Raw genomic sequence first — 25026 nt, forward strand, 5'->3', positions numbered from 1 at the left:
AGACGCCTCGCTACAGTAGCAGCCGCCTCGGAATTTTGGAAGGGGGGGGTTAATTTTTTAAAAAAATTTTTTTTGCTTTGCCTCACACTACATCATCCCGCTTCCGGAGATCGACCTTCTATATAAAAATAGACACACACGCACACTATTATTTTCCTTTTAAAAAACATTTTTTTGGTGGACATGGACAGAAAGGAGCTGACTTCCCCGACGCCAGACGCCGACGCCGCTGCTATTTGGACATCTTTCAAGACCCTCTGGTGCTATTGACTCTCTTCAGCCCCCTTTCCGCGTTGTTGCTACAGATTTATTAGCAATTTTTTTGAGGGGGGGAGGGAGGGAGGTTGATCGGTCGGTTTTGTGTGAGCCTCGTGTGTGTTTGTGTGAACTGAAGACTGCTGGCTTGAATGGAGGTGGGAGGGCAAGCTACTCTTTGAGAAGGCAGTGCGCTTTTTCTTTTTATAACTTTTTCCTCTCCCCCTCCCCGAAGATATAAATATTTCCCCCCTGGATTGGCTCATCTTTTGCTCCAGTGTATTTAGAACAACAACTAAGAACCCCAAACTTATCGAGGGGGTGTTTGGAAAAGCGGACCAAAAGTAACCCACCGGGAGGAAACGTGTTTTTCTTTTTTGGGGGGGCGAATAATATGAGATTCTTGAGTGGCTTCCCTCTCTCCTTCGCCGTCTTCAATGGACAACAACAAATTTAAGAAGAGCGGCGTTTCTCGCCTTTAAAGGAAAAGGAAAACAGAAGCCTGGAAAAGATTTTAAGCGAGGTTCGGTTTAGTTTTTTGTATTGCCTTTGGTGAAAAACCTAGAAAGGAGGAGTTATTATTTTCTTATTGTTGTTATTTTTTAAAAAAAAGGAATAAAAAGGCGGGAGACCACCACAAAATAACCTAAAATGGAGACTGTAAGGAGCAGCTTCCAGCCTCATCCCGGCCTGCAGAAGACCTTGGAACAGTTTCATCTGAGCTCCATGAACTCGCTGGGTGGTCCAGCCGCCTTCTCTGCGCGCTGGGCGCAGGAGCTGCTGTACAAGCGGGAGAACGGCAAGGAGTCCTCGTCCTCGACGTCCTCCTCGGCGGAGCCTGTGCTCCACTTGCCTCCCATCCAGCCGCCGCCGGTGATGCCGGGGCCCTTCTTCATGCCCTCAGACCGCTCGACCGAACGCTGCGAGACCGTCCTGGAGGGCGAGACCATCTCGTGCTTCGTGGTGGGCGGCGAGAAGCGCCTCTGCCTGCCGCAGATCCTCAACTCCGTCCTGCGCGACTTCTCGCTGCAGCAGATCAACGCAGTGTGCGACGAGCTCCACATCTACTGCTCCCGCTGCACGGCGGACCAGCTGGAGATCCTCAAAGTCATGGGCATCCTGCCCTTCTCGGCGCCCTCCTGCGGGCTCATCACTAAGACGGACGCCGAGAGGCTTTGCAACGCCTTGCTCTACGGAGGCGCCTACCCGCCGGGGCGCTGCAAGAAGGAGTTCTCTGGGAGCCACCACGGGGCCGCGCTCGAGCTGGAGCTGACCGAGCGGAGCTTCAAGGTATACCACGAATGTTTCGGGAAATGCAAGGGGCTCCTGGTGCCGGAGCTGTATAGCAGCCCTGGCGCGGCGTGCATCCAGTGCCTCGATTGCCGGCTCATGTACCCGCCGCACAAGTTTGTCATCCACTCGCACAAGTCCCTGGAGAACCGGACTTGCCACTGGGGCTTTGACTCGGCCAACTGGCGAGCCTACATCCTCCTCAGCCAGGATTACTCCGGCAAAGAAGAGAAAGCCAGACTGGGCCAGTGCTTGGATGAGATGAAGGAGAAGTTCGACTACAGCAACCGATACAAGAGGAAAGCACCCAGGGTGAGTCCTCTTGGATTTGGTTTTAAGGGATCGGCGCTTAAATTTGGGGATGGGGTCGCTAAAGGATTGGGCTCTTAAAAACTCTGCCGAGATTGCTTAAAAAGAAAGAAAAAAGGTGTGTGAACTTCGGAGGCAAGGGTAAGGGTTGCAACTGTACAAACTCTGCAGCTAGATACTTGGTGCATTTCTAGCATCTATTATGTGTATCCAGTGAGACCTACTTCTGAATAAAAATGCAGATAGAATTGGCTGCATATTTTACACAGTCCCACAGATAGCCACTTTAAGTGGCTATTGTCTGAACCATGTAGTAGGATCCCAGAAGGGATCATATATAATCTCTTATTGGACTCCCACCAGTCTGTGGTTCAGGCGATAACTGTTTTAAATAGACCTAGGGATTGGGAGCTATGTAGCGAGAAGGCACTGCATGCTCACTGGGAAATAAGCCTCATTGTGTTTGACTGGGCTACTTCCTAGGTAAATGTGCATCTAGCTGTAAGAGTCCCACATAACTCTTTCTGAAAGGAGTGATGTGTGTGAGAGAGCAGCTGGAAAAACCTGCTGCATTCACCTCAAGGATGCTTATACCATGCATGCAAACTTTGGTGAAGCATGGCCCTAGGTGTGCAGACTCAGAAGTGAGTCCTATTGAATCCAGTGGGACTTAGTAAACAGAAAAGGATGCTTAGGATTGTACTTCTAGAGAATAAAGAACTCTGTCAGACTTATTTTGGGGTATATTTACTTCTGTAGACTAGCAGGGCTCTCTACTAGACTTTAACTGCAGCAGCAAAATTGGATTTGTTTAAAAATCCTTTTAACCAATCTGTCTTTTTCGGGGGGGGGGGAGAGAGTCCACACATTTACCATTATTCTGTTCACTTTTCTTGTTGCAAACTTAAATACTGTACATTTTATGCACCTGTTTAAACAGGACACAAAAGGTGGCCTACCATATTCTGCCCTTGGGTTTTGCATCTTAACAAACTCAAATAGGTATATGTGGTGCTACAAATAGGGCAAGGAAAGATGAATTGAATGAATGAATGAATGAATTGATTATCTACAGGCAGAAATCACTGGCTTCTATCCTTAGGATTAATCTCAAAAGTTGACAAATGTAGTGAGGGAAACGAGAGCTGGAAAGCTTCTAAATGTATTGCATTGGCAGGATAAACAAACACACAACCAGATAAGATTCCAGGCAGTGGAGGCTGGTCCATTAGGGCAAATGAGGCACCTCCCCACCAACCTCAGTCTGTCCTCAGCCAGCCCCCACCTGCCTGCTTTCTAATTTACAACTAGTCCAGGGGGTGGCACTGCCTGTCAGATTCCTCCTCCAGTCATTGTTACCCTTGCAGAACTCAGCAGCCAAGATGATGGGGACAAAACTAAAATTAGTTGGCTCTCCCTGTCATTGGCTCTGACCGCATCTACTGTTTGGGCTCCATGCCTTCCTCCCTTCCAGTCACAATGGGCACCAGCCACCACTGATCCCAGGATGTTCCAATCCAGGGTACTTGCAGATGCTGTTGATATATGTGTGCAGACTACATAGTGTATTTTTGGTGCTCTGTACAGTGTTGATCTATTCCCCCCTCCACCCCTTTTCTCTCCTGATGCTAGTTTGTGTATGGGTTATATTTACACTAAGGAAATGGATGTGTCCTGGGACAACTGCTGCAGCAAGCTTTAAAGTATGACAGGCAATTGCGGAGTCTGCCCAGCCAGACAGCTAGGTACTCTTTAATCTGCAGCAGTATTCAATTTCCAGACTTCTCAAAGTTGGTGACTGGGTGAGAAAGTTGGGAGGGGAGACCTTGTGTTGGCATCAGTCCTGGTCAGTGGGGGTACTTATGCTATGGGGTAGCTTGAAAAAAATGCCCAGGGTCAGACAAGACATCTGACTATTCAAAAGAATGCAAGGTGCAGCAAAGGAGAAAGGTCTAGTTAACTCCTTAACTGCACAGACTTTTTTGATAGTCATGGGAAATTATAGGGTATCAAAGGAGACTCACTTAATACTTATTAAGGGAATGTTCAGTTCAGACTTCTTCCCCTTCCCGCTCCCCTTTAAACTGCCACACACCTATTTTGGAGAGAATGTTCAAGCACCCACACACATCTGGAGATAAAGGCATGTGCAGCTTCTCCTTTTGGGAAACAGGCTGAATGCGCATACAAACAACAACAACAACAGAAACCCACCAGGCTTTGGGATATCTTTCCATTCCTGTCTACTTGGCTATTTCCCCTTTCAAAGTGAAGGAAGTAGTTCTTGTTTTCTCCTTAGTTCCCCTCCTCCTCCACAGATTCAGCATAAGAGCTATTGTAGGTCTAAAGACCCACATTATTTATCATGTGGTGCTAATGGCTTGTCTGTCTTCAGCTAATCATATGCTAAAAGTGGCAGTTTGGGGCATATGAATGGAAAGTGTAGGTGCACTGAGAATACAGGGGCATATTTTTTTTAAAAAATGCATCTTTTTGAAGGCTTGTGCGACATCTAACATATCTTTCCATTCTGGGCAGCACAAAGAAATAATATTTCTGTGCCCAAATTCTTGAGTGTTCTTGCACAACTTTATTTATAGTGTCATATTAGTCATAGCTGTTTGTACATATTTAGCCCCCCCCCTCATTGTAATGGACTTCCATTTTTATGGTTTTCAGTTACCATTTTGATTGTGTTTCTGAATGACTTTTGGATATATGAAAGAGAATAATGAATTGATTTATGAAAGAAATCAGAAACTAGCATAGAAATTCTCAGTAACTTCAGGTGTGTGTGTGTGTGTGTGTGTGTGTATGTATCGTGTGTATCTGGCCCACTACTTTTTTTTTAAGGCATCCAGCAAATTAGCCCAGGATTGGTGTGAAGCTTGAGCCCAGATTAAAACCTTGGTCTCAGTGCTAACCATAATACATTGCTTGAAATACTGTTTCCCCATCAGATTGAAATGGGCAGCCTTTGCTTTTCCTCAGTTGTGAAGCAGCTGTGGTGGGAAGAAAGCCAGGATATGCATATATCTCTGCCTGTGCCCCAAGAATGGGATGGAGTTGAAATATTATTTCACCTCCCTTCCCATGGTGAGTTGTTTCAAGACTTTTAACTATGGCTAGAAGAACTTGTGTTTTTGCTCTTGAGAAGACTTTGCTAGCAGGTAGGTCACCTGTCTGGCATCCCAACAAAAAGCTGCTTCTCTCCCATTCATTTTTCCATCAGACATAGCCAAAGGGTTTTTGCATGTTTTGTGCTGTAGCAGATAGCCATGCTGGGAGCAAAACAATAACCACATACAAACACACACAGAGCTGCAGGGTTGGTAGACTGTGGCCAGAGGCAAATAACATTGAAATAAAATTGAGGTCGCCTAGGGAGGAAATGGTGGTGGAAACCTAACCAATCTTGTGTTTGGCTGTTTGCATTTACTATATTTAAGTTCTGTCTGCATCTCATCCTTAAGCTCTGTGTGTGTGTCTTTTGCTCACAGCTGTCTGCAAATCGTGGGCCTCTGTGGGTTTTTGCCTTGTGTGCCCTGCATAATAATGATGATGATCTTTCTTGGGAGTGTGTCCCAGCTGTTGGATGGGGACAATGTGGATTGTTTGAATACAAAGAGGTAGGGGTGATCCTACCCCGCCCCCCTGGGTTTGTGGGAGTTAGTTGGTAGTAAGATGACTTTATGTGGCTCTCCTGCAGTAAGCTTTGGAGAATAGTTCCCCAAAGTGGACTGTGAGATAAAAAACACATCTGCCTTATACCCAGCGGAAGCTGCAGCTGCCTCACCAACCACATTCTGCCCTCAGCCAGCCTCCTCCTTATAATCTAAAGCAAGTTCAGTGGGTGCCAACTTCCTCCTCCTCAGTATCACCCCTGCAGAATTCAGCAGGGAAGAGGATAGGAACAAAATCAGAATTAGTTAACCCTTCCTGTCATTAGCCCTGAGCCTATGTACTGTCTGGGCTCTCTGGATTCATTCCTACCAATCACAGTAGATACTAGCCATCACTGCTCTTATACTGAGTCAGACCACTGGTGCATTTAGCTCAGGACTGGTTGACATTGGCTCTCCAGGGGTTCAGATGGGATCTTTTATCAGCTGTGCCTGTAAATGCCATGCACCTACACCTTGTGAATACTCCACTGAGCCTAATGTCCCTGATGTCTCTTTGGTGAGTTGCTGAAAGCTTTCTGTGGTGGGTCAGTGAGAGGCATTTTTCTCCTGCTGCTGGATTCTGCCTGCATATGCAAAAGTTGATGTTGGGCTGTAATTTGAAGCCCAGTGATATTCTCCCTCCATAAGCAGAGGCAATACACCTCTGATTCCTCAGATACTGAGAACATAGGAAGCTGGTTTGTACTGCATCAAACAACCCATCTAGCTCAGTATTGTCTACACTGACTGGCAGTGGCTCTTCAGGGTTTAGGCAAGAAGTCTTTCTCAGCCCCACATGGAGATGCTGGGGATTGAACTTGGACTCTTCTACATACCATTGAGCTATGGCCTTTCTCCAATAACACAGGGTGACTCTTTCCTTTGCAAGCCTCCCAGATGCATTTGCCTGTCTAAGAAAATACTGGAGTTTGGTGAAATTGTCTGCTGCAAGACAATTCTTGTGCTCACATATTGGCAAAATTCTGTGTTCAGTAAGACTTGGGACTATTCCACCCATGCAGCAACCCTAGGAGGGGAAAATGGTGTGTGTGTTTCAGCTTCTTTTGGTACCTCCCACCTTGAGTTTGGTTTCTCCTAGCATGTTATTTGTTTGCATTCCTAGGGCTTAATCATTCCTTTGTGGAGTTCTTCAAATCCCCTAAGCCACATCACCTTTTGGACTTTGTTCTTTTACCTTCTCCCCCGCCCCCTCCAACACATTCATTGTTGAGCTTTCCCTCCTCCCTGACCCACCGCCCAAGTCTCTAGTCTTTCCTCATCTTCTAACTGGTTCCTGCATCCTGGTCAACTGTATATGTGAAAATGATTTTGTTCAAGAATTAGTTTCACCAGTCTCTTCCCCCTCCTGCACATGTTGTTCCGATCACAGTCTGTTTGATATATGTCTGCTCTCCTGTATGCTATGTCACTGTGGTGATGAAACATGCTGCTTAGAAGGGGCCTTGTTGGTTCGTAGGCCATGTAGTCCTGGGATCCTGTCATTTGATCTGGGTTGCCATTTGGAACACTACAAATAATTTGACATTCAGTTTGGGGAGCCATGGCTCAGAAGTATAACACATGTTTTGCGTGCAAAAGGTCCTAGTTTCAATCCCTGGAAACTTCTGTTTGTGCTATGGAATTGCAGTCTTTAATGTGCCCTCTAGATATTGTTTGGCTGTAGCATCCCATCATCCCTTACCACTGGCCATGTAGGAATGGCCATAGCTCAAGGGGAGAGCATCTGCTTTGCATGTCAAAGGTCCCAGGTTCAGTCTCTGGTAGGGCTGGGAGAAATTCCCTGTCTGAAAACCTAGACTGAGTCACTGCCAGTCAGTGCAGACAATCCTGAGCTACACTGAGTATGAGGCAGCTTTCTGTGTTCACACTTTGCACAAGGCGCATGTTCAGTAAAACTATATAAAATCAAGGTTGTTCCTTTCATGCATTGTATTTTTCCTACATGGATGTTGGAGAGGAGGGGAAACAGGTAAAATGTAATGCCTGGAAGTCACACACCCGATTATTTTCCTGTGTACAGTCATTGGAAAACTCTTGCCAGTTATGGCTTTCATCCTGAACACTTTTGTGGGAAAAAAATGTGTCTGAAGTAGCTGTCAGATTAAGGGAAGAAAAGAGGAAATAAGCAGATACACACCTTTCTATGCAGCAGCATTCCCTCAGGCCTGGTGTTCCCTGAAGTAGGATGAATGTTCTGGATTGTCATATGCAAACAAGCACAGCGAAAGTTCCTGCTTCTGTTTCATAATAATAATAATAACAATCCCTCCCAAGCCAGTGAAAGGTGTAGCAGCAAGAGATCAAAGAGCGGAAACCTATTCATGCTGAGGTAATGCAGCTTTTGGAGTGATCTTGTGAGACCATTGAGGCTTTTTGCATTTTGTAGTGGTTGCAATCCAGCCAGCTGGGAATTTGTGGTGGCGGCAGCAGCAAAAAGAACTCCTTGTGCCCTCTAGGGGAAATGACTCTCCACCACTGCAACTTTGGAACTGCTGCATGCCTTAAAGAAGAGATAGTTACACACCTCCACACAGCATGTGCCCCCTCCAATTTTATTTGTCTTCTGCAAACCAGGCCTTTGTGTAGATGTCTAAATGTGCAGGTGTGAATGTGAAGGATCGTGCTCCTCCCTAGGCTTTTTAGGCCATTGTGGGACAGCAGCTGTGCTAGAGTTTGACTTAGTGTGTTGTCTCCAAACCCAGGATTGTGTTTAGGGTCCCTCCTCCTTAACCATGACCTGTAACCATTGAATGTGGACTCAGGTGACACACTAAGCCAATTCTTGGCTTTCTACTACCATCCTGCGATGACCCCAAAAAACCCTGGGGAGGAGCAAAGCAGCTGAGATCTCCTTGGGAGCCATTGTGTGTATGTGCCAAGCCATAGTTTGGCTGAGCATGTAGTGTGAAAGTGGACTCAATTTGGGGCCTTGGCTGGCCCTGGAGTGCATGCTCTATGTATGCCTGCAGGCATCTGGCTGGTGGCTTGTTGGCATGTATTGGCTGGAGGAGATATGAAGCAGGAGTGACTGGGCAGCATGCAGTATAAGCCAGCCTGTTGCTTTAAAAAAATTTCTGTTCAGTTCTGTGGTGAAGCCTTGGGTCACCCACAAAGTTAGGAAGCATGTGTTGGTCATGGTTCCAATCTGGTATGGTTCATGAACCTTCTCCACTCCTGCCGCCAATTAATAACATTAATTTATTTTAGCAGAGTAGACTTAGAACATAAATCAATTTGCCTGTCAATTAGTAAAAGCAATTTCTTAATACATGTGCTTGGCTGTAATTTTTTTTTTAATGTATGGGGGGACCTTGCAACACTAAGTAAGACCTATGTAAAATTTAATTGCTTATGTTCCTTTCTCCACATTTTTCTCATGGGGGGAAAGGAAGGCATTTTAATATATATATATATATATTCAAACCTGAAGAGAAATCATTTCCATCTTTGTACAGGTATGCTTTGCATTCCATTCTGCTGCCTCAGGCAACTTTTCGCACAATGGTCTTCAGTTTGCAAGGAGTCTGGAAAATAATAGAACCAACATTAATACACTGCTGATTTGGGATGGGGGTGGAGGAGACTGTTTTTACATGAAGTGGGGTGGGGGAAACCATGAAGGGCAACTTTTCTTTGCTTACTGGAGGCATGCTGTGTGTCTTCCCCCCCCCCCCCCCGCTCTAGGTTTCATGACAAATATTTAAGAGTACAGGGAAGGATAAAGAATCCAGTGTATTTATAAGAGGGGCATTTACTCTAAGTATAGTTTATAAACTGCTTTGACTGGGAAGATAGGATGTACATTCTACAAATAAAAAGTATTATAAGGTCAATATCTAGGCTGTTAGTGGAAGGACTGTAGCGCACATGCTTTTCTTGCAAAAGATCCCAGGCTCAAATGCTGACATTTCCATGTAGTGCAAGCCTGAAACCCCAGAGAGCTGCTGCCAGTCGTTGTAGACAGTACAGTATGCCCCAAACTTCTGTGCAACTTACTTATGCAATTGCAACCTTGCATGCTTTGGCGAAAAACAAACAGAAAGAGGATGAGAGACTGGGGAAAAGGAGCTGTGTGAGATCTCACAAGAGCTTCCAGAGCCCTCATATGACCTTCCTAGAGCCCAGAAAGCAAGGGAGAGGGCTTTAAAACTGCAGGAAAACTTGGCATGGAAGGAGCATTTTAAGCCCTCCACCTTGCTTATTGGCCTGTACAAAGGTCACATGAGGGCTCTGGAAGGCCATGAGAGGCTCCTGAGATCTTGCTCCCTCAGCATGCCGGTGTTGAACAGGCAGGAATGATTGCATGGAGGGAGCAGTTCCAGGGGTCTTCCTGACTTTGCACAATCTTGCCTTTGTGTGAGGGTCCCCAGAATGTAACCTCTGCAGAAGTTTTGGACCTACTGTACTGCGCTAGATGGAACCATGGGACTGATTTAATATAAGGCAGCTTCCCAGGAGAGTGGCAGGCACCCTCACTGTATTGTTTAGAATGCCTGCTGAAAACTTTGTGCCCCCCCCCCCCATTTCAGCAAGCAAATCTAGACACATAATTTACTTACTTATGTTTATTTTAGTGTTTTTTATCTGTGTTTTATTAATGCTTTGTGTATTTTTAAAAGTTCTGTGGATGTTAGCTATGTTTTATTGATAATTTTGTTATGCACACCTCTTAGAGTTTTGTGATTAAGCGGACTATAACTTTTTCTAAATGAAAGATGGGAATTCCTCTTCTAAGATGATGCTTGCACTGAGGTGCGTGTGTCTTCTGTAAAAAGAAAGGAAGAATGGTATTTGCATTCAGTCATGTGTCCAATGAATGGAAGGCCTCCTTCTGTCAGTGCAATTTCCTTCTGTGAATGGATGCGATACAACCTAGTGTTTTTTTCCAATACACAGGTTCAATCAATAGATTAATCAGCTAAAACGTGTACATTTAATTAAAATTTATTTAATTAGGCAGCAGCTGAGCATTTAATGAAACATTTTTGTTCATATTAGAACGCAGCACAACACAACGAAACTACAGCAGTGCCCAGTGAATTCCCCACCCCACATCCATGACCCATTTTCTTTACAGAAGAAATGTTCAGAGTGGCGGATTATTTTCCAAACGTGTCTATCAAAACCCTCAGTGGTTAATATGTATTTTTGTGACTAATAAGATTCAAGCACCAGCACATAATAGTAAGGGCAGTTTCTTGCTACTAATGCAAGAAATGGGTGGCATCTTGATGTGGATTCCAGTGGCATTGCCTGACTAGGCAAGATCAGGCCTGAGTAGTGAAAAGAGTAATCTTTGTGCCTTTCCATACCCCCCCCTCCCCCCAACCTCTGCTTAAGTTAGTGGTATCATGTTAAAAGAATAAGGTCATAGACTCAGATTGCTGCTTGGTTTCCCAACCCCTTTTCCACCAGCCAGTTTGTGTAATGTCTGTCTGAAACAGTTGAGTAAGGGCATTGAAATAGCAGACAGGATATCAAGTGTTAGGAAGTCTGGGTTAAGTATAACAGAGGCTCCAGTATATGCTGATGGGTTCAGGAGAGCAATCCTTCCAGATTCAATGACAGGTTAGCTGCTCTTGAAGCGAGCCCCATCTGAGCCCCAGAAGTGCCTGTTGTCTTTCAACTCAAGCATACCCCATTAATTTTTCTGTGTGGTTTATTAATGCTGTGCTCTGCCCAGGGAGGTGTCAGACCAGCCTCCTGATTTTGATCTCTGGACTCTTTCCTTCCTCTCTCTTCACTGAAATGGTTGCACAAACTGTAACCTCATCCTCACTCTCCAAAAGGCTTGCGTAAGTTTAAGGTGGATTTCCCCCATTGTTAAATTATTCAAGCTTTAAAATGAAATATACTTTAAGCAGCTTTGCTACATTTTGTGGAGCTTGCTTTGCAAGCAGTTTATTATTTTAAATCTTTAACTGGACATATGAAAGAATAGGGAGGAATTTTTACTTTATATTTGCATTGATACCTAACATTTGAACATTCATTACCAGAATAGTTTTTTTAAAATATAAGGCGCAATGGGTTGTACCTAGCTATTATTCACCCATTTAAATGAATGATACTGAGTTAATAATACCCATTAATTTCAGTGGATCTACTCTGAGTAGGACTAGCATTGGTTACAACTCAGTATCTTCTTTTCTCTGGCTGAATTTGGGTGGCTGAATGCACAAAAGCACACAGAACAGGTAGTTTCAGAAAAGTGTTGACATAATCTTGACATAAAGGATCCCTGACTTTGAAATAAGGTTCAGCCACTTCAGAGAGCTCTTGTTTGCTGACTTTTGCCCAACATTTGCCTAGGAGCATTCTTCTAAAAATTAGAAATAAGGATGGAAACAAGTTTTTTCTTCAATATTGGATTATGTCGGCTTTTAAAGTTGTTGGCCAGGATCCAAAGAACTGTGTCTAAAATTTTGAACTTTTCAACAGTATCCCTTCCACCCCCATGCCATATGGCAACCTGCTTTTGAAATTCAGGGGAGTTTCAAAAGCTGTTTGTGATATGGCACAGGGATCTGTTCAGAGGATGATGTGTAGAAACAAACTCCTGGATGCATACAAAGTATTGAGCTGTGTTTTAAGTCTCTCCCCCCTCCCCGCTCTCTAAATGTGTGATTATACAAGATGGCAATGTCTCAGGCCATTTTTTTTTATCCTGCAAAGAAATCAGATTTCCACACTATGCTAATTGTTATGAGGCTCTCCTCTTTATGATCCTTGTGCTAACATAAGGACTGTCCTGTTGGATCAGACCAAATGCCCATCTTTCCCAGCATCCTGTTTCCAGAGTAGCTGCCTTGCTGTTTTTGGGAAGCTCACAAGCAAGGAACAAAGGAGATGGCCAACCCCCGTATGATGTTTGCCCCACAGAGTATAGTATTTGTAAGCACACACTGCTTCTGTAAGGTATGGGTGCCAGCTGGCCATTTGCCATGGGATTGTAAACTCATGGGAGCATGCTTAAATATATTTGCACCTAAACCAGTGATTGGGAACCTGCAGCCTTCCACATGTGATAGGATTTCAACTTCCATCAGCCCAGTAACCAGTATGGTCATTCGTCAGAGGTGAATGGAGCTGTAGTCCAGCAACATCTCTAGAGAGTCCTCTTACCTGGTACATAGGTGGCTGTTAGTTTTTTCAGACATAAAACTTGGCACTCAGTGATATAGGTTATTCTTAAGAAGCATTTTTAAAGCTGTTGGCTAGTTCAGTGTGCCCCAAAGCTTTGGTAATTGTTCCTGTGTGGATTGAAAATCTTCAGCTGCACCTCATGTAGGGTAAATAGGTACTGAAATATATTACTTCACCTATGCCTCTATTTGAAATCTGGATGATTCAATTTTGTGTATTTAAACAAGGTAAGTATACTTTATGGCATTTTGTTCACCTTGTTTATAACCTGGAGGTAAACTCTTAATTAATAGGTCTAGGAATTAGGAGTCTATTGTAATAATACATTCAACAGCAGAAGTATTATACTGCTTTGAGAATTTATTGTGAACCCTATTTTTTTCATATATTAGTGTGGATTGGTTTTAATAGGAAGTCTAGATTTTTATTTCCTTGTCTGTAACTCATTTCCAGTTCCAAGAACGTGCCATCATTACGTCTCAGTCACCACATCCCAAGCGGGCCCTTTTTTATTGAGAGTCTGTACCGATGCGGTTGAACCACAAAGTTTGAGGTATGGGGTTTTCTGCCTCCATTCAGGCAGTCTCTGAGAAGGACCTCAGCTTGAAACCCTAGCCTCTAGAGCAATACAATTGAGTTGTGAGGGGAGTCAACCCACTTCCTGCCTTGAGTGGGAAGGTGATGGGTGTGTCTCATAGGAACATTGTTCCTGTTTCACTGCTATGTTACCCTTATGGCTATTTACAAATGTGTGCACAGTATCATCATGGCCAGTGGGGAAAGGGATATTGGCAAATGGGAGAGGTTTGGGGATACTGATAATATTCTCTTTTCTGCACAAACCTGTGGGGGTATTAAGAGTATTCACTACATTTATCCGTTGCCTTATGTAATCAGCCTCTAGATTATGTACAAGAAGTGATATAAAACAAGAGTGGAAAGAAAAATGTCAAAACACAAACAGTTCAGAATAATAAACAAGCCAAGCAGTTTTTTAATACATAAACCTAGAAGTCGCACACACATATGCTAAAACAAACTAACTGACATCAAACTGAGTAGAGACTAACATCAGTTGACGTCAAGGTAACACTAACATGTTAAGAAGATATTTAAAGGCCTGGGATAATAGAAAGAACTTTGCTGAAAAGTTGGTTGCCACATGGGTTTCTGTACAAAAAGGAGGCCAACACCAAGCAGACATTCTGAGGCACTCTCTACCTTATGATGTGAAGCAGACAAGGATTCAGGATTGGAGATTTTCTCTTGTTGAACCTGCTTCCCATATATGCTTAGCTGGTGCCAACTTTGTTATCTTTTTGGCACCTGATGAATACCATGTTATTCACTTCTAGTTACCAATACTTACAAATTGCCTGTCTGCATATATGTGTTGTAGAGCAGTGTGTAGGAGGACCTACTGGAAGGAATAATCTGAAATAGTGTGTGTATGGGGGTTTGACTAGATGACTCTTTGGGTCCCCTTCCAACACTACAGTTCTATGCTTCTATGAAATGAATGTATTTTCACTTAAATGAAGCATTTCTAAGAAATGTTGTTCATTAACAGAAAAGGATCTCTTATCCCCTGCATTCTTGATCCACGTTCTTTTCCTGATGCCTACAGTGTGTAAGGCTCCTGTCTCAAAACACTACAGCAACTCTTACTTGAAAATATGCAAGAGGTCTTTATTCATGGAAATAATGTTGCAAGCTCAGTAGGATGCACAAGGTCCAGAAATAAAGATTACATGGTTTTATCTAGTGTAAGTCTTATTAAACCCATTGAAATTAATGGATATGACTAATTTAGGCCTGGTAATTTCAATGGATCTACTCTGAGTTGGATTTAGCTGAATAAAACCCGCAACTATCCTTTCTGCTTTGTAATTTTACCCATGAGTGCATGCTTGGGGCTTTTGACAGAACAGAAACAACTGAAATGTGATACTACACAAAGAAGGTTAACTGAAGGAATCTGCATTTTAAAAAAATCTTTGCTTCATAACTTGAACATTAATTCATTTTTAAATTGTTCCATTTCTCTTCTTTGTTTGAGTGGATTAAAAGTGTGTCAGGAAATTAAAGGAATTTAGAATAACATATTAAGCATTTATAAGTGTTCATAGCGTTTTTTGCAGACTTACACCCCAAATGTAGTTTTTTGAGTCACATAAACCATGGTTGGTTGCAACTGTGTAGGCTCTTACACATGGAATTTTGTGCGTAGTTATGTTTGTGTATGGAAATTAGAAATTGAGAACACAGATTCTAGCAAACCATTATTTCTAATAAGCCACTGTTGTTGTTTCTGTTGAGTATCTTATCACAATGGCACATACTACATTTGCAGTATTCTTCTAAGGCAACATCAATAAATATCTTGGAATCTGTTTTAATATTTAAACTGGAAACCTCCTTCGCACTCTCTGTCCCTTTGCCCTATGAAGTCTAAATAGGCTTAGGATCAGTGATAACCTAAAATATGCATTAGTAAACTGACATGCCAGTTCTGCATTGCATAATGCAGAGCTGAGCAACCCCACTTGAGTAGTTGAGAATCCATGAATGGAATTAAACAGAACTGTTAATCTGGATGGGGGGGGGGGGAGTCTTTTCACACAAGGAGAGGTGTTGTTTCCACATGAAGCATCTGGGGATTTGGGGCCTCTTACCCAGCTGCACTATGTATATGAGGATGCCAGATTCATACATTTGGCTGTGTGTAAAATATCTTGGCTCTTTGGGGATAGCTTACACTTGTCAGTCAAAGACCTTGAAAAGAGCCCGTTCTATTCGTTTGTCAGATTTGCATGAAAACAGCTCCTTTGTTACTCAGAAGAGACCTGTGGTTATTTAGGCTCTCCCTAGTCTCACTCCTCTGAAATCATAATCCTCTGTGACATCACAATTAGTTGCCACAGTGACCATAGTGATGTCACAAAGCAAGGAAGAAGAGTAGTGGTAAAATGATCTACTTCCCAGCCTCTGGGAGAAATGTGTGTGTTTGTGTTAAATCCCCCAAAGGGGGAGAGATTTAGAACTTCTCCAGAGTGTTTTGCAGCGAGGCCCCATTGGGTGAAAATTCCCTGCATTGGATTCCTGCAAAGACCTTACCACAATGTATAACTGGTTGCCAAATTTGCTCTGTTAATTATAATGGAAGACCCTCAAGGGGCCTATTTATGTTTTGGCACCAATCACCATTTGGAAAGGTTGCTGCTAAATATTTTGTGGTCAATTGCAAACCAGAATTTGCTTTCTTGGGAAAACTCCCCCTGCCCTACCACACTCCTCATCTGTTTATAGAAGGTTGGCACTGAACTATGCCTTCTCTGAACTGTGAGGTTGCCATTACCAGATCGGCGTTTCCCCCCCTTCATTTGGATGCAGTCTTAAACTTTGCCTCCCCTCCCCTTTCCCCTTCCAGACTCTGCACAGCCTCAATGCATCCTGGGACTTCCCTTTTGCTGAATGAGCTTCTTGTGTGACAGGGAGGAAGCAAGGTCCCACTTGGATTGATAGGAGATAGGGAGGAGAGGAGGCAGTCAGCAAGGGAGAGCAAACCAGCAGGCATGCAGTAGCAAAGGGGACATCCTGCTTTGTACACAGACTACAGCAAGTGAGAATCAGATTTTGTTTTTGTTTTTTACCATTAGTGCTGCCCACAACCAGTCCATTAACAAGGCAGTTTTCTGGAAAACCAGAGCTGGAAAACCAGAGCAAAGAGGAAAAAAAGGCATGTTAATGCCTGCTGGGAGATGAAAGGGCATAACTCATTAAACAAACACCTAACTCATTTCTCTGGAAGATTGGAAGGCATAGACCCTAACCCCAATCTTGAGAGTGTTGGTTTTAGGATGGCGTAACACCATCAACTTCAAACGATTCTGCTCTTGATTTACATTGGAGCGGTGTCTGAATCAAGCCTTGAGATGCAATCTCAGACCTTTTATGTGCCTCTTGCCATTCCTTTGCTCTGGCTGAGAAGATTAGATGCCATTTGTGCAACAGCAGAGTTAGCAATGAGGTATTTTAAATCCTTTTGTGGAATAGAGGTGGTGGTGCAACCATTTCTCACTGATGGCCAGTAGGAACCTTGCGTTTTCCTCCATTGTATGCCTGCCTGTGGGTTCTGAATCAGGCTATTTCCACTGTTGTATCTACGCAGCATGACTGTCTCTGACTTGTTGGAAGGCGAGCCAGCTGTCACTTGCATTTCAAACACCATTTGCCTGAATGAACCACCCATATTGTTGCAACAGCCAGAGTGAATAGAATATTGGACTTGGGGAAGCAAGCTCCTCTTGCCTGGCCCACCTCACCAGATTGTTGCAAGGATACAGCAAGATAACCCAATTTTAAATCTTCCTTTTGAGGGAGGTGAAAAATGTCTTTGGTTTTTTTTGGGGGGGGGTAGCACTGAAATGGTCAATTTTGCTGTCCTCTCTCCCCTGTTTAGTTGTCCTTGCACTCTGGAACATAGTTCTGGGCATGCAAGAGAAAGAAAAGAATTTTTTTGGGGGGGGGGATATTCTCTTGCTGGAGGATAATTGAATCAGTTTATGGTGAAGGTGTTGGACAGTAAAAAGTACATGCCCAGGTGGGTGTACAAACCATTTAGCAAGTCTTTGTGATGTGATGCTCCACATTTGGCTTTGTAAAATTATTCTGAAGGAGTTATTCCCAGAAAACACAAAGGAGATTGTTGATGCTGTTGAAGAACAGTTTATTAATATACAGGAGCCAACACCTTCCGTTCTCGGAAGCTCCTCCTGTCGCTTGGTACCTCCTGTTTGTTTTACCTGTAGGCTTGCTTTATCTTAAGAGAAGTGAGAGAGAGAGTAGAGTGTCTTGGCAAAATCATTTATCCTTTGAGTTGAATGATATGCAAATGTAGTCAATTAAGCAAGGGTTTTTTAATTAGCAGTTTAAGTTCGTGTGCAAAGTGTCTTGCCTTAATTGCTTGACAGTTTTGTTGTAAATTTGTGAAGCCCCCCCAACTATCAAAACTGTGAGGTTTTTTCAGTAACATTGTTAATTCTCGTGAGTCTCACTCTGTACATTTGACCCTCATGCTTCTGTTTCTTCATTCATAAAGCTCTTTTGCAAACTGTGCAGAAGAGGTAAATTATGCCTCTTAATTACCTCTAATTAAAATATTGCTTTCATTTTCTTTCTAGAATTAATTGAGCTTTGGTGTATCAGGTCCTCCCCCGCCCCGCCTTTTCTATAGTTCTATAACAACTACTATAGAATTGCATAGATTTCACTCATTCTAGCCAGGTGTCTGCAGTGCTGACATTCAGTGTATCTTGCTGTATTGTAAGCTGGTTGGGTAACTGGTTTTCCATCCCACTTAACAGAAATTTGCAGTACTGCTGATCTTTTGTAACTTCCCCCAAAACTGCAATCCCAAGGTGGACAAAATTGGTTATTTATAGTAGTACTAACTGGAAGACTTGTGGAGTTAGAAAAACATTGTATTGTCCAATCCTCAATCCTTCAACAAAAGAGTTCCCCTAAAATCCACCTTTTCTTCAAAACCCCATATGGACCTTCAGGAATACAACTGAGCACCTTTAAGAAATGTATGTGTTATCTACTTATTTAATAGGTTTACTCAGTAACCAATAGTTTGCTTTTCCAGTCTTTTCTATCCTGCCTTTTGCCAGATGGTATCCAGGGGGCTCAAAATATAAAACAAAAATACATTAATAATGGCAAATTAAAACAGCCAACAAACTGATAGAGCCAGCAATTAAAAGCCACCATCAAGATAGCAAAAATATAATTTAAATCTCAAGTACCATTGAAAGCCATTAGAGGCATGAGGAAGCACCATAGACTTTACCTGTCACCTAAAAGATGCCTCCTTCTCAGCAAAAAAAGGCAATAGGCACATATGGTTTTGGGAGTAAGTTCAATAATTTGGAAACCTCCTCAGAGAAATCTGTGTCTACAGTAGCCATTGCCCCAACCTCTAAAACAGCCCCCACTTCCGATACCCTCCTTTATGGTGCTGTTATTGACAGGGGCTCAATAGGATGGGGGTAGCCAATGTGTTGTGTTGCCTTCCTAGTATTGTGGGGCTCCCAAGTCCCATCATGTACTTTCTGGCAGACACCTGGGAGCGCAACAAGTTGGCTATCCCTGCATTGGGAAACGTTCTTATGCATTGTGCAGAGGAGTTTTTATTGCTTGGTCCACTTGTCTTCACTGCCATTGAATTTTTCAGCTAACATTCTAGGCCCTCATTTGCCCAGATTACAAGATGCCTTAATCAGATCATTTGAAGTTCAAGTGTTCATTAAACTGGTGCCCAGCAGCTTTGTTGTAGTTAAGGCTCAGTTGCTTTTCCCATTAAAAACAACAAGGCTGCAAGCTCACCCCACCCTGTCTTGTGGAAGGACTTCATACCCCATCTGTTTTACTTTGCTTTAGGGTTGAAAACACTTAGGAGCAGAAGAACAGAGAAGGGGGTTTATCTGTGCTCCTTCTTCCCACTTCCCACCTCTTGGGAAAAGTCAGTTAAATCTGTGTGCATTTATTGATGATTAAACTGGCAGTAGGGACACAAATTGTTCCTCTGAATTTGGGTATTGGCTTAGTTTGAAAGCAGCTGATTTATCAAACCTGTGGATTTGGAAAGGTGCTTGTTAGTTTTGTAAACTGACAATTTTCCTTCTATGGAAAGTTTAATATTTCCTTTTTTTAAAATTACGTTTACTAGAAGTGATGCACAGCCCTGTTCAGTATGACCCTAATAACAAAGGGTAACTTGAGTAAGGGGACACAGTTTGAATTAAGGGATGTCTCTGAAAATGAGGGGGACATCTGGCAGCCCTACTTAGGCATAATTTGCAGCTCATTTATGTGAAGCTGGCTGGGCTTGCTGCTTTGTTTCATTTGCACAGGAGTAAATCCAGAGCAATTCAGTGGAAATTGGTGCAGTTGTAATTGCAGGAACATGGCTTATGTATAATTTGTATACTTGTGCATTCATGACACAGTACTATACGAATAGGTCAGCAAATCTTGAAACTAGTCTTGGTAGCCAGGCAAAAAAAAAAAAACACACCAAAAAAACAATTCTCCATGATCTGCCCTCCTCCCTCTGACAGGGTCTTCTGATATTACACTAAGCTCAGGGCCCAGCACAACTTGGAGGGTGGGATGGGTGAGTCTTGCTCATTCCTGCCAACAAGGAGAAGGGTGGTAGCTCACCTCAGGCACTCAGAAAGCAGTCTACCCCTGATTTAGGGCTTATTAGAACCACTGCATATGGTTAAAATGTGTTTAGTTGGTTATAAGTTATGGAACAATCCATGTTTTTAACTATTACTGATTGCTGTATTTGGAGTGATAAGTGTAACATTGTATTTAGAGTTCAGACAAATCTGATCTTGATTTTTGTGACGATGAAATGTGTTACAAGAATTTTTAAGGTTTGTGTAACTTTATTTTTTAAAAAATTGTTGTGTATGATACATATTCCATCTTGCTGGTTGTCACTTTGTAGTTTTTTTTGTAGGGTTTGATTTCCTCCACCCCCTCGCTTCTTGTGTGTGTCATGAATGGAATAAGATACACCTGGAAGGATGCAATTTCATAGAGGTTTGCAAGTAAATGGGAAATGAAATAAATATGCCAAGGAAAAATGTGGAACAACCTAGCCCTGAAACCCTTTAGAAACAGATAAATGGAGTCGCCTCTCAGGGATAGGCACTAGAGCAATTCTTTCTCCCCATTCCCTCATGTGCCTGCTTACAGTCATGCCTCGGGTTACAGACGCTTCATGTTGCTTGTTTTGGGGTTGTGCACTGTGCCAAACCCAGAAGTACCAGAACGGGTTACTTCTGGGTTTCAGTGCATGCACAGAAGCACCAAATCACATCCCGCGCGTGCGCAGACGCAGCGCTGCGGGTTGCGAACGTGCCTCCCACACGGATCACGTTCGCAACCCAAGTGTCCACTGTATTTATAGATTTTTTTAAAATTACAAAACAGCATTATATTAACTGTTACTCTTAAGTAGTTATTTAAAACATAACCACAATTTTCACTCACATATTCTCAGTCACCAGAGATCAAATCCACTGACAGTAAAAAACACAGTATATTAAATATCACACACACACACACAGAGAGAGAGAGAGAGAGAGAGAGTATATGGATGGAGTTTAGCAGGAATTTTATACATCCGTTTTACAAATAACTTTGAGGAATAGTCTAGATATTTCTTTTGCAGTGAGAACTGTTGTGTGACATCTTCCAAGGGGTCTTTGAGGCCAGGGAAAAAACATATGATTTGAAGCAGCTAATTTTGGAAAGTGATGAAAGATAGTGTTTTTAGGGTAAAAACAAGGGCTCACCATTACCTCCCTTCCAAATCCCCATCAAGCTGGACTTTTATCACAGCTGAGCTCAAAATGCCTTGAATAAACTGCTACATGGAAAAACTGCTTTTGCCAAACTTTTATTTTCCTTTCCTTTAAAAAAAAAAAAAATGTAATAAAGCAATGAAATTGTGCTGTACACCAATTCCTTTTGCTCCCTGGTGTTGGTGCCCTTTGTGTATTAGATTTGTTGCAAAAAAAAGAAGAAAAAAGGTTGATAGGGAGATGGGTGTGTATCTTTTCTTTCCTTGCTTTGGCAGTGGGGTGGGGGCTGGACCATGTAAATACAGTCTGTGTTGTTTAAATGTGTCAGAGGACAGGTTTAATTGTGTGACCCTCCCTCACCCGAGCTCCAGGCAGCAGATGGTCCCACACTCCTCTTTTCTTTTCATCCACGCCTTGTCGGCTACGATTCCCATGATGCCAATATTGTTTGTGTGTGTGTGTGTGTGTGTGTGTGTGTGTGTGTGTGTGTGTTTGAAAAATGGGTGCTCTGTGTGTGTTAGTGAGCTGCCAAATATTCTCTATTGTTGTTCCTAGCTTGGCTCTATTTTACTGACTGTAACAAGCATTAACCTCATTTGAACCCAAGAAACAAAAGTGGGGTGGGTGGGAGAAAATGGGGGCTGGATGGAGCTGGAGGAAGGATGAAACTGAATTTTTTAAACTTAAAAAATGTAAAGAGCCCACTCAGCAGAACAGTACAAGCAAATCTAAAGCCAATAATATCACGTATTAACGGCAGCTTCAGGCTTGTAGCATTTCCCCTTGCCTGCAAGTGTAATCTGCAACATGTCATTGACACAGTAATAGTGCATTAGTAGTGAATTTATACTGAATGGTCCATGCACCATTCTGCAGTATTAGTTGTTCTCAGATACTTTCCCAGTATTACTGCACTTTGCTGTTGATGGGGCAGTCTTGCCCTAACTATAGGACTCCTTGGGGAGGAAGGGTGGGGTATCAATCCAATCAGTCAATCAATCAATCAATCAATCAATCAATCAATCAATCCATAGCTACAGATATGAACCCATGTCCATGCCCAATATGTGGCACAGAATAACATATTGCTACCACTGAACTGGAAATGTCAGTTGCTTCCCCAGTTAAAGTGTATGTTTTCTGGTGAAAGTATCCCAGTTTCTTTTGCTTGTAGCTGAGTCTTTGTGATATGTGGGAAATAGCTATGGAGCAAGAACTGCAAATATTTTGTAGTTCCTGCTGTGCATCTTGTACTTTTTGAAGCCTTCCCAAATGCAGTGCTAAGGAACCTTTACCTAATTCTATGCTGCCTGCAGGGATGGGCTTCAAGGTGGCAGACAGAGAGAATCCCACAATGCTGAAAATTCTACCCATTTTTGTCTCTGGTGTTGTGTGTTGTTACGGGTGTCCCTCAATCCCCATGGACTGATAGCCCTTCCTAGGGGGAGGGTTTTCCCACCCTTGCTTTAAATAGAGTCCATTTTCTCCTCAACTTTTGTTGCCATAACTGGAAATTTAACATTTATTTTCCCCTACACACCATATGCAGGGTGGGCATTCCATACTTCTTAAAAAAGCTTTTACGTCTGAGAAGAGTGGGCTTCTACAAGCCTTGTGCTCAAGGGAACACAGGGCTTAAAAGGAGGGAGGGGGAAAGGATAAAGATGAGCCTTCTGCATTAGTTCTGCTGGCAGCCTCCCACCATGGTTGCACAGCTATGGATTTTAAATAATTTAGCTAAATGCGCAGCAATGTCTGCAGCAGCAGCAGCAGCATTGCTGGAAACCCTCGACTCAGCAGACAGACAGTCTGGCCAAGAGAATGACATGTTTGCATTCAATATCCCATCATGTCATTTGACTAAGGGATACTGTTTAAAAGGTTTACAATAGCTCTAAATTTGGGGTGAGTTACCTGTATATCTCCTGGTGGTGTTGGCCTTCATCTCCCAGGGATAATGAGCGTTGCATCCCAGTAACAATTGGAGGGCCATGGGTTCCCCTACTCCTGTTCTACATAGTGGGGAAAGAGCCTGTACTCAAGAAGGCTGCATAGTAATGAAAGGGAAGTGAAAAAGGTTCATCTTCAAACCCTGCCTTATTAAATCTCTCAGTGTTTTTGCAGCCGCTAGCTCTCAGGAATGGTGAGTCATTCTCAACCTGGGAAATCATGAGAGCAGTTTAAAATGTCATGAGATTTCAAGTTAACAGTGACTTTCAGGAGCCGTTTCTGTTTTCAGGGGGATTTATGAGATTCCGTGAGGAAATGGAGACCAGACACAAACTGGAAGTCAAGATGTCTGAAAGTAGAAGCTGTTTTTTTTTTTTAAAAATGAAATTGCCAATATCTCACTTTCAGTTTAACTTTACAAAATGCAAGCATTGTTAGCTCTTGTTTTCAGGGGAACAAATAAAGAAACTTGTCCTCTCATGCTCTTTAAATTTCAGACTTCTTTCTGAATTTCAGCAAACAAAAGCAAATAATAAAATAAAAAAACACCCCAAATGATATTTGCCCCCTAAATATAACGTTAATAAAATTTGGATATGATAAAAGGAGAAGAAGTGGGTTTAAAAAAGGGTGTAAAGTCATGTAAAGTTTGGAAAATACCCACTGAAGAATAGTGAGAAAGAATAGTGTAGAAACCCTATTGAAACAAATGGGGACTGTGTATAAGATTAGGAATGATCCCGGAACTGGTATGCAGCTCTGCCCACAATTTTAATATGAACCAAAATGAAAACAAGGGAAAGTAATTATTTACTGTGAGCAGGATAGGCACCAGGGTGCTGGTGCATCCATTTATAGGATTTCAGGATGAGTTGGTTGAGGCAGTTCTCTTCTGTTGCTAGCTCTTCGAGGTGTTGTGCTTTTGTGAAAGGCATTGACACACAACCTCGGCAGACCAAATAACAAGAAAATAAAATAGTTCACTCTTTCTAAAGTCATCATCTAGCCACCCATCACTGTCTTTTCAGAAGCCCAGATGGTAAACAACAGTGTGAGGTGAAAGGGGACAGGGGCCTTTGTCCTCTTTTCTCATGCCTGCTTTTATTGTTGGTTTTTTAAAAATATGTGTGTGACCTTCACACATGCGCCTATGTGTGTGTGACACCCCCACTCTAGCTTTACCACCTTCTAAGAAATAAGGCAGAATTTGTGGAGTAAAATAGATGTGACCACTGGTAAGGTTACTTAGCAGATCTAAGGACCACATAACCACAGTGAGCATTTCACTGTGAGCATAGCTGCTGTGCAGACTTTCCCCAACATCCTTTTCACATGGCGTTGTTTTCTTGTGTGATTGCATTCTGCTGCAGTGCACAATTGGCTGCTTTATGTTCTTATCTGGTTTTCTTTTGAAGAACAAATGGCCCAGGCTTGCATTAAGTGGGTTTCTACTGTTGCCAATAACCATAGGAAAATTGAATGTGGATTGTTGCACCTGCACCCCAGAGGCAATCATGTTTCAGCACTGCAAGATGATCCCTGGGTGTGGTTGGTCTGTGTGTGTGGTGAGAGGTGCTAAATAGTATGTGATTGTCAATGAGAGGGCGAAATTATCTAGGGAAGTGGATAAGCTTCCTAAGAGACCTGGAATTTTATCTTTGGGTTGCACCTATTCTAATCATATTTTAAATATTCTACCAGTTTTTGAACTGCATTTGTTCTTGTGGGGAGTCTATGGGGGGAATCAGGTGAACAGCTAGAGGCTTTAACATGCAGAAATTGCTTTTGCTCTGATCAGCTATGCCTGGCAGTTAACCTTGTGTCAAAACTACAAAACTAGTCAGGATAGGCAGCAGTTGGCGAAGGTCCAGATCTGAATTTCTGGAAACATTTTCATGCAGGATGCCCACCCAGCTGCAATAGCTCATATGCCACAAGGACTTTGATGATCCATTGAGAGGCAAAGTCCTGCTTTTCAGCAGCCTGGGTTTGTCAAGCTAAAGAGT

The 25026-nt window shown here is 42.8% G+C and overlaps 1 protein-coding gene across 4 annotated transcripts in view; it reads left to right on the forward strand.

Moving 5' to 3' along the window:
- The first annotated feature begins 343 nt into the window (after positions 1-343).
- SKI (SKI proto-oncogene) overlaps positions 344-25026 on the forward strand; it is a 146460-nt gene continuing 121777 nt past the window's right edge. For 2 of the 4 annotated variants that reach the window (XM_081870964.1, XM_081870967.1), the window contains exon 1: positions 346-1857. In XM_081870964.1, coding sequence (XP_081727090.1) covers positions 907-1857 — 951 coding nt within the window. In that variant the 5' untranslated portion in view covers positions 346-906. Of the gene's footprint in view, positions 1858-25026 lie in introns of all 4 variants that reach the window. The other 2 variants (XM_081870965.1, XM_081870966.1) reach the window with 2 other exon arrangements.

This window comes from Podarcis erhardii (assembly GCF_964252035.2).
Source record: "Podarcis erhardii genome assembly, chromosome: 7".
Classification (NCBI taxonomy): Eukaryota; Metazoa; Chordata; class Lepidosauria; order Squamata; family Lacertidae; genus Podarcis; species Podarcis erhardii.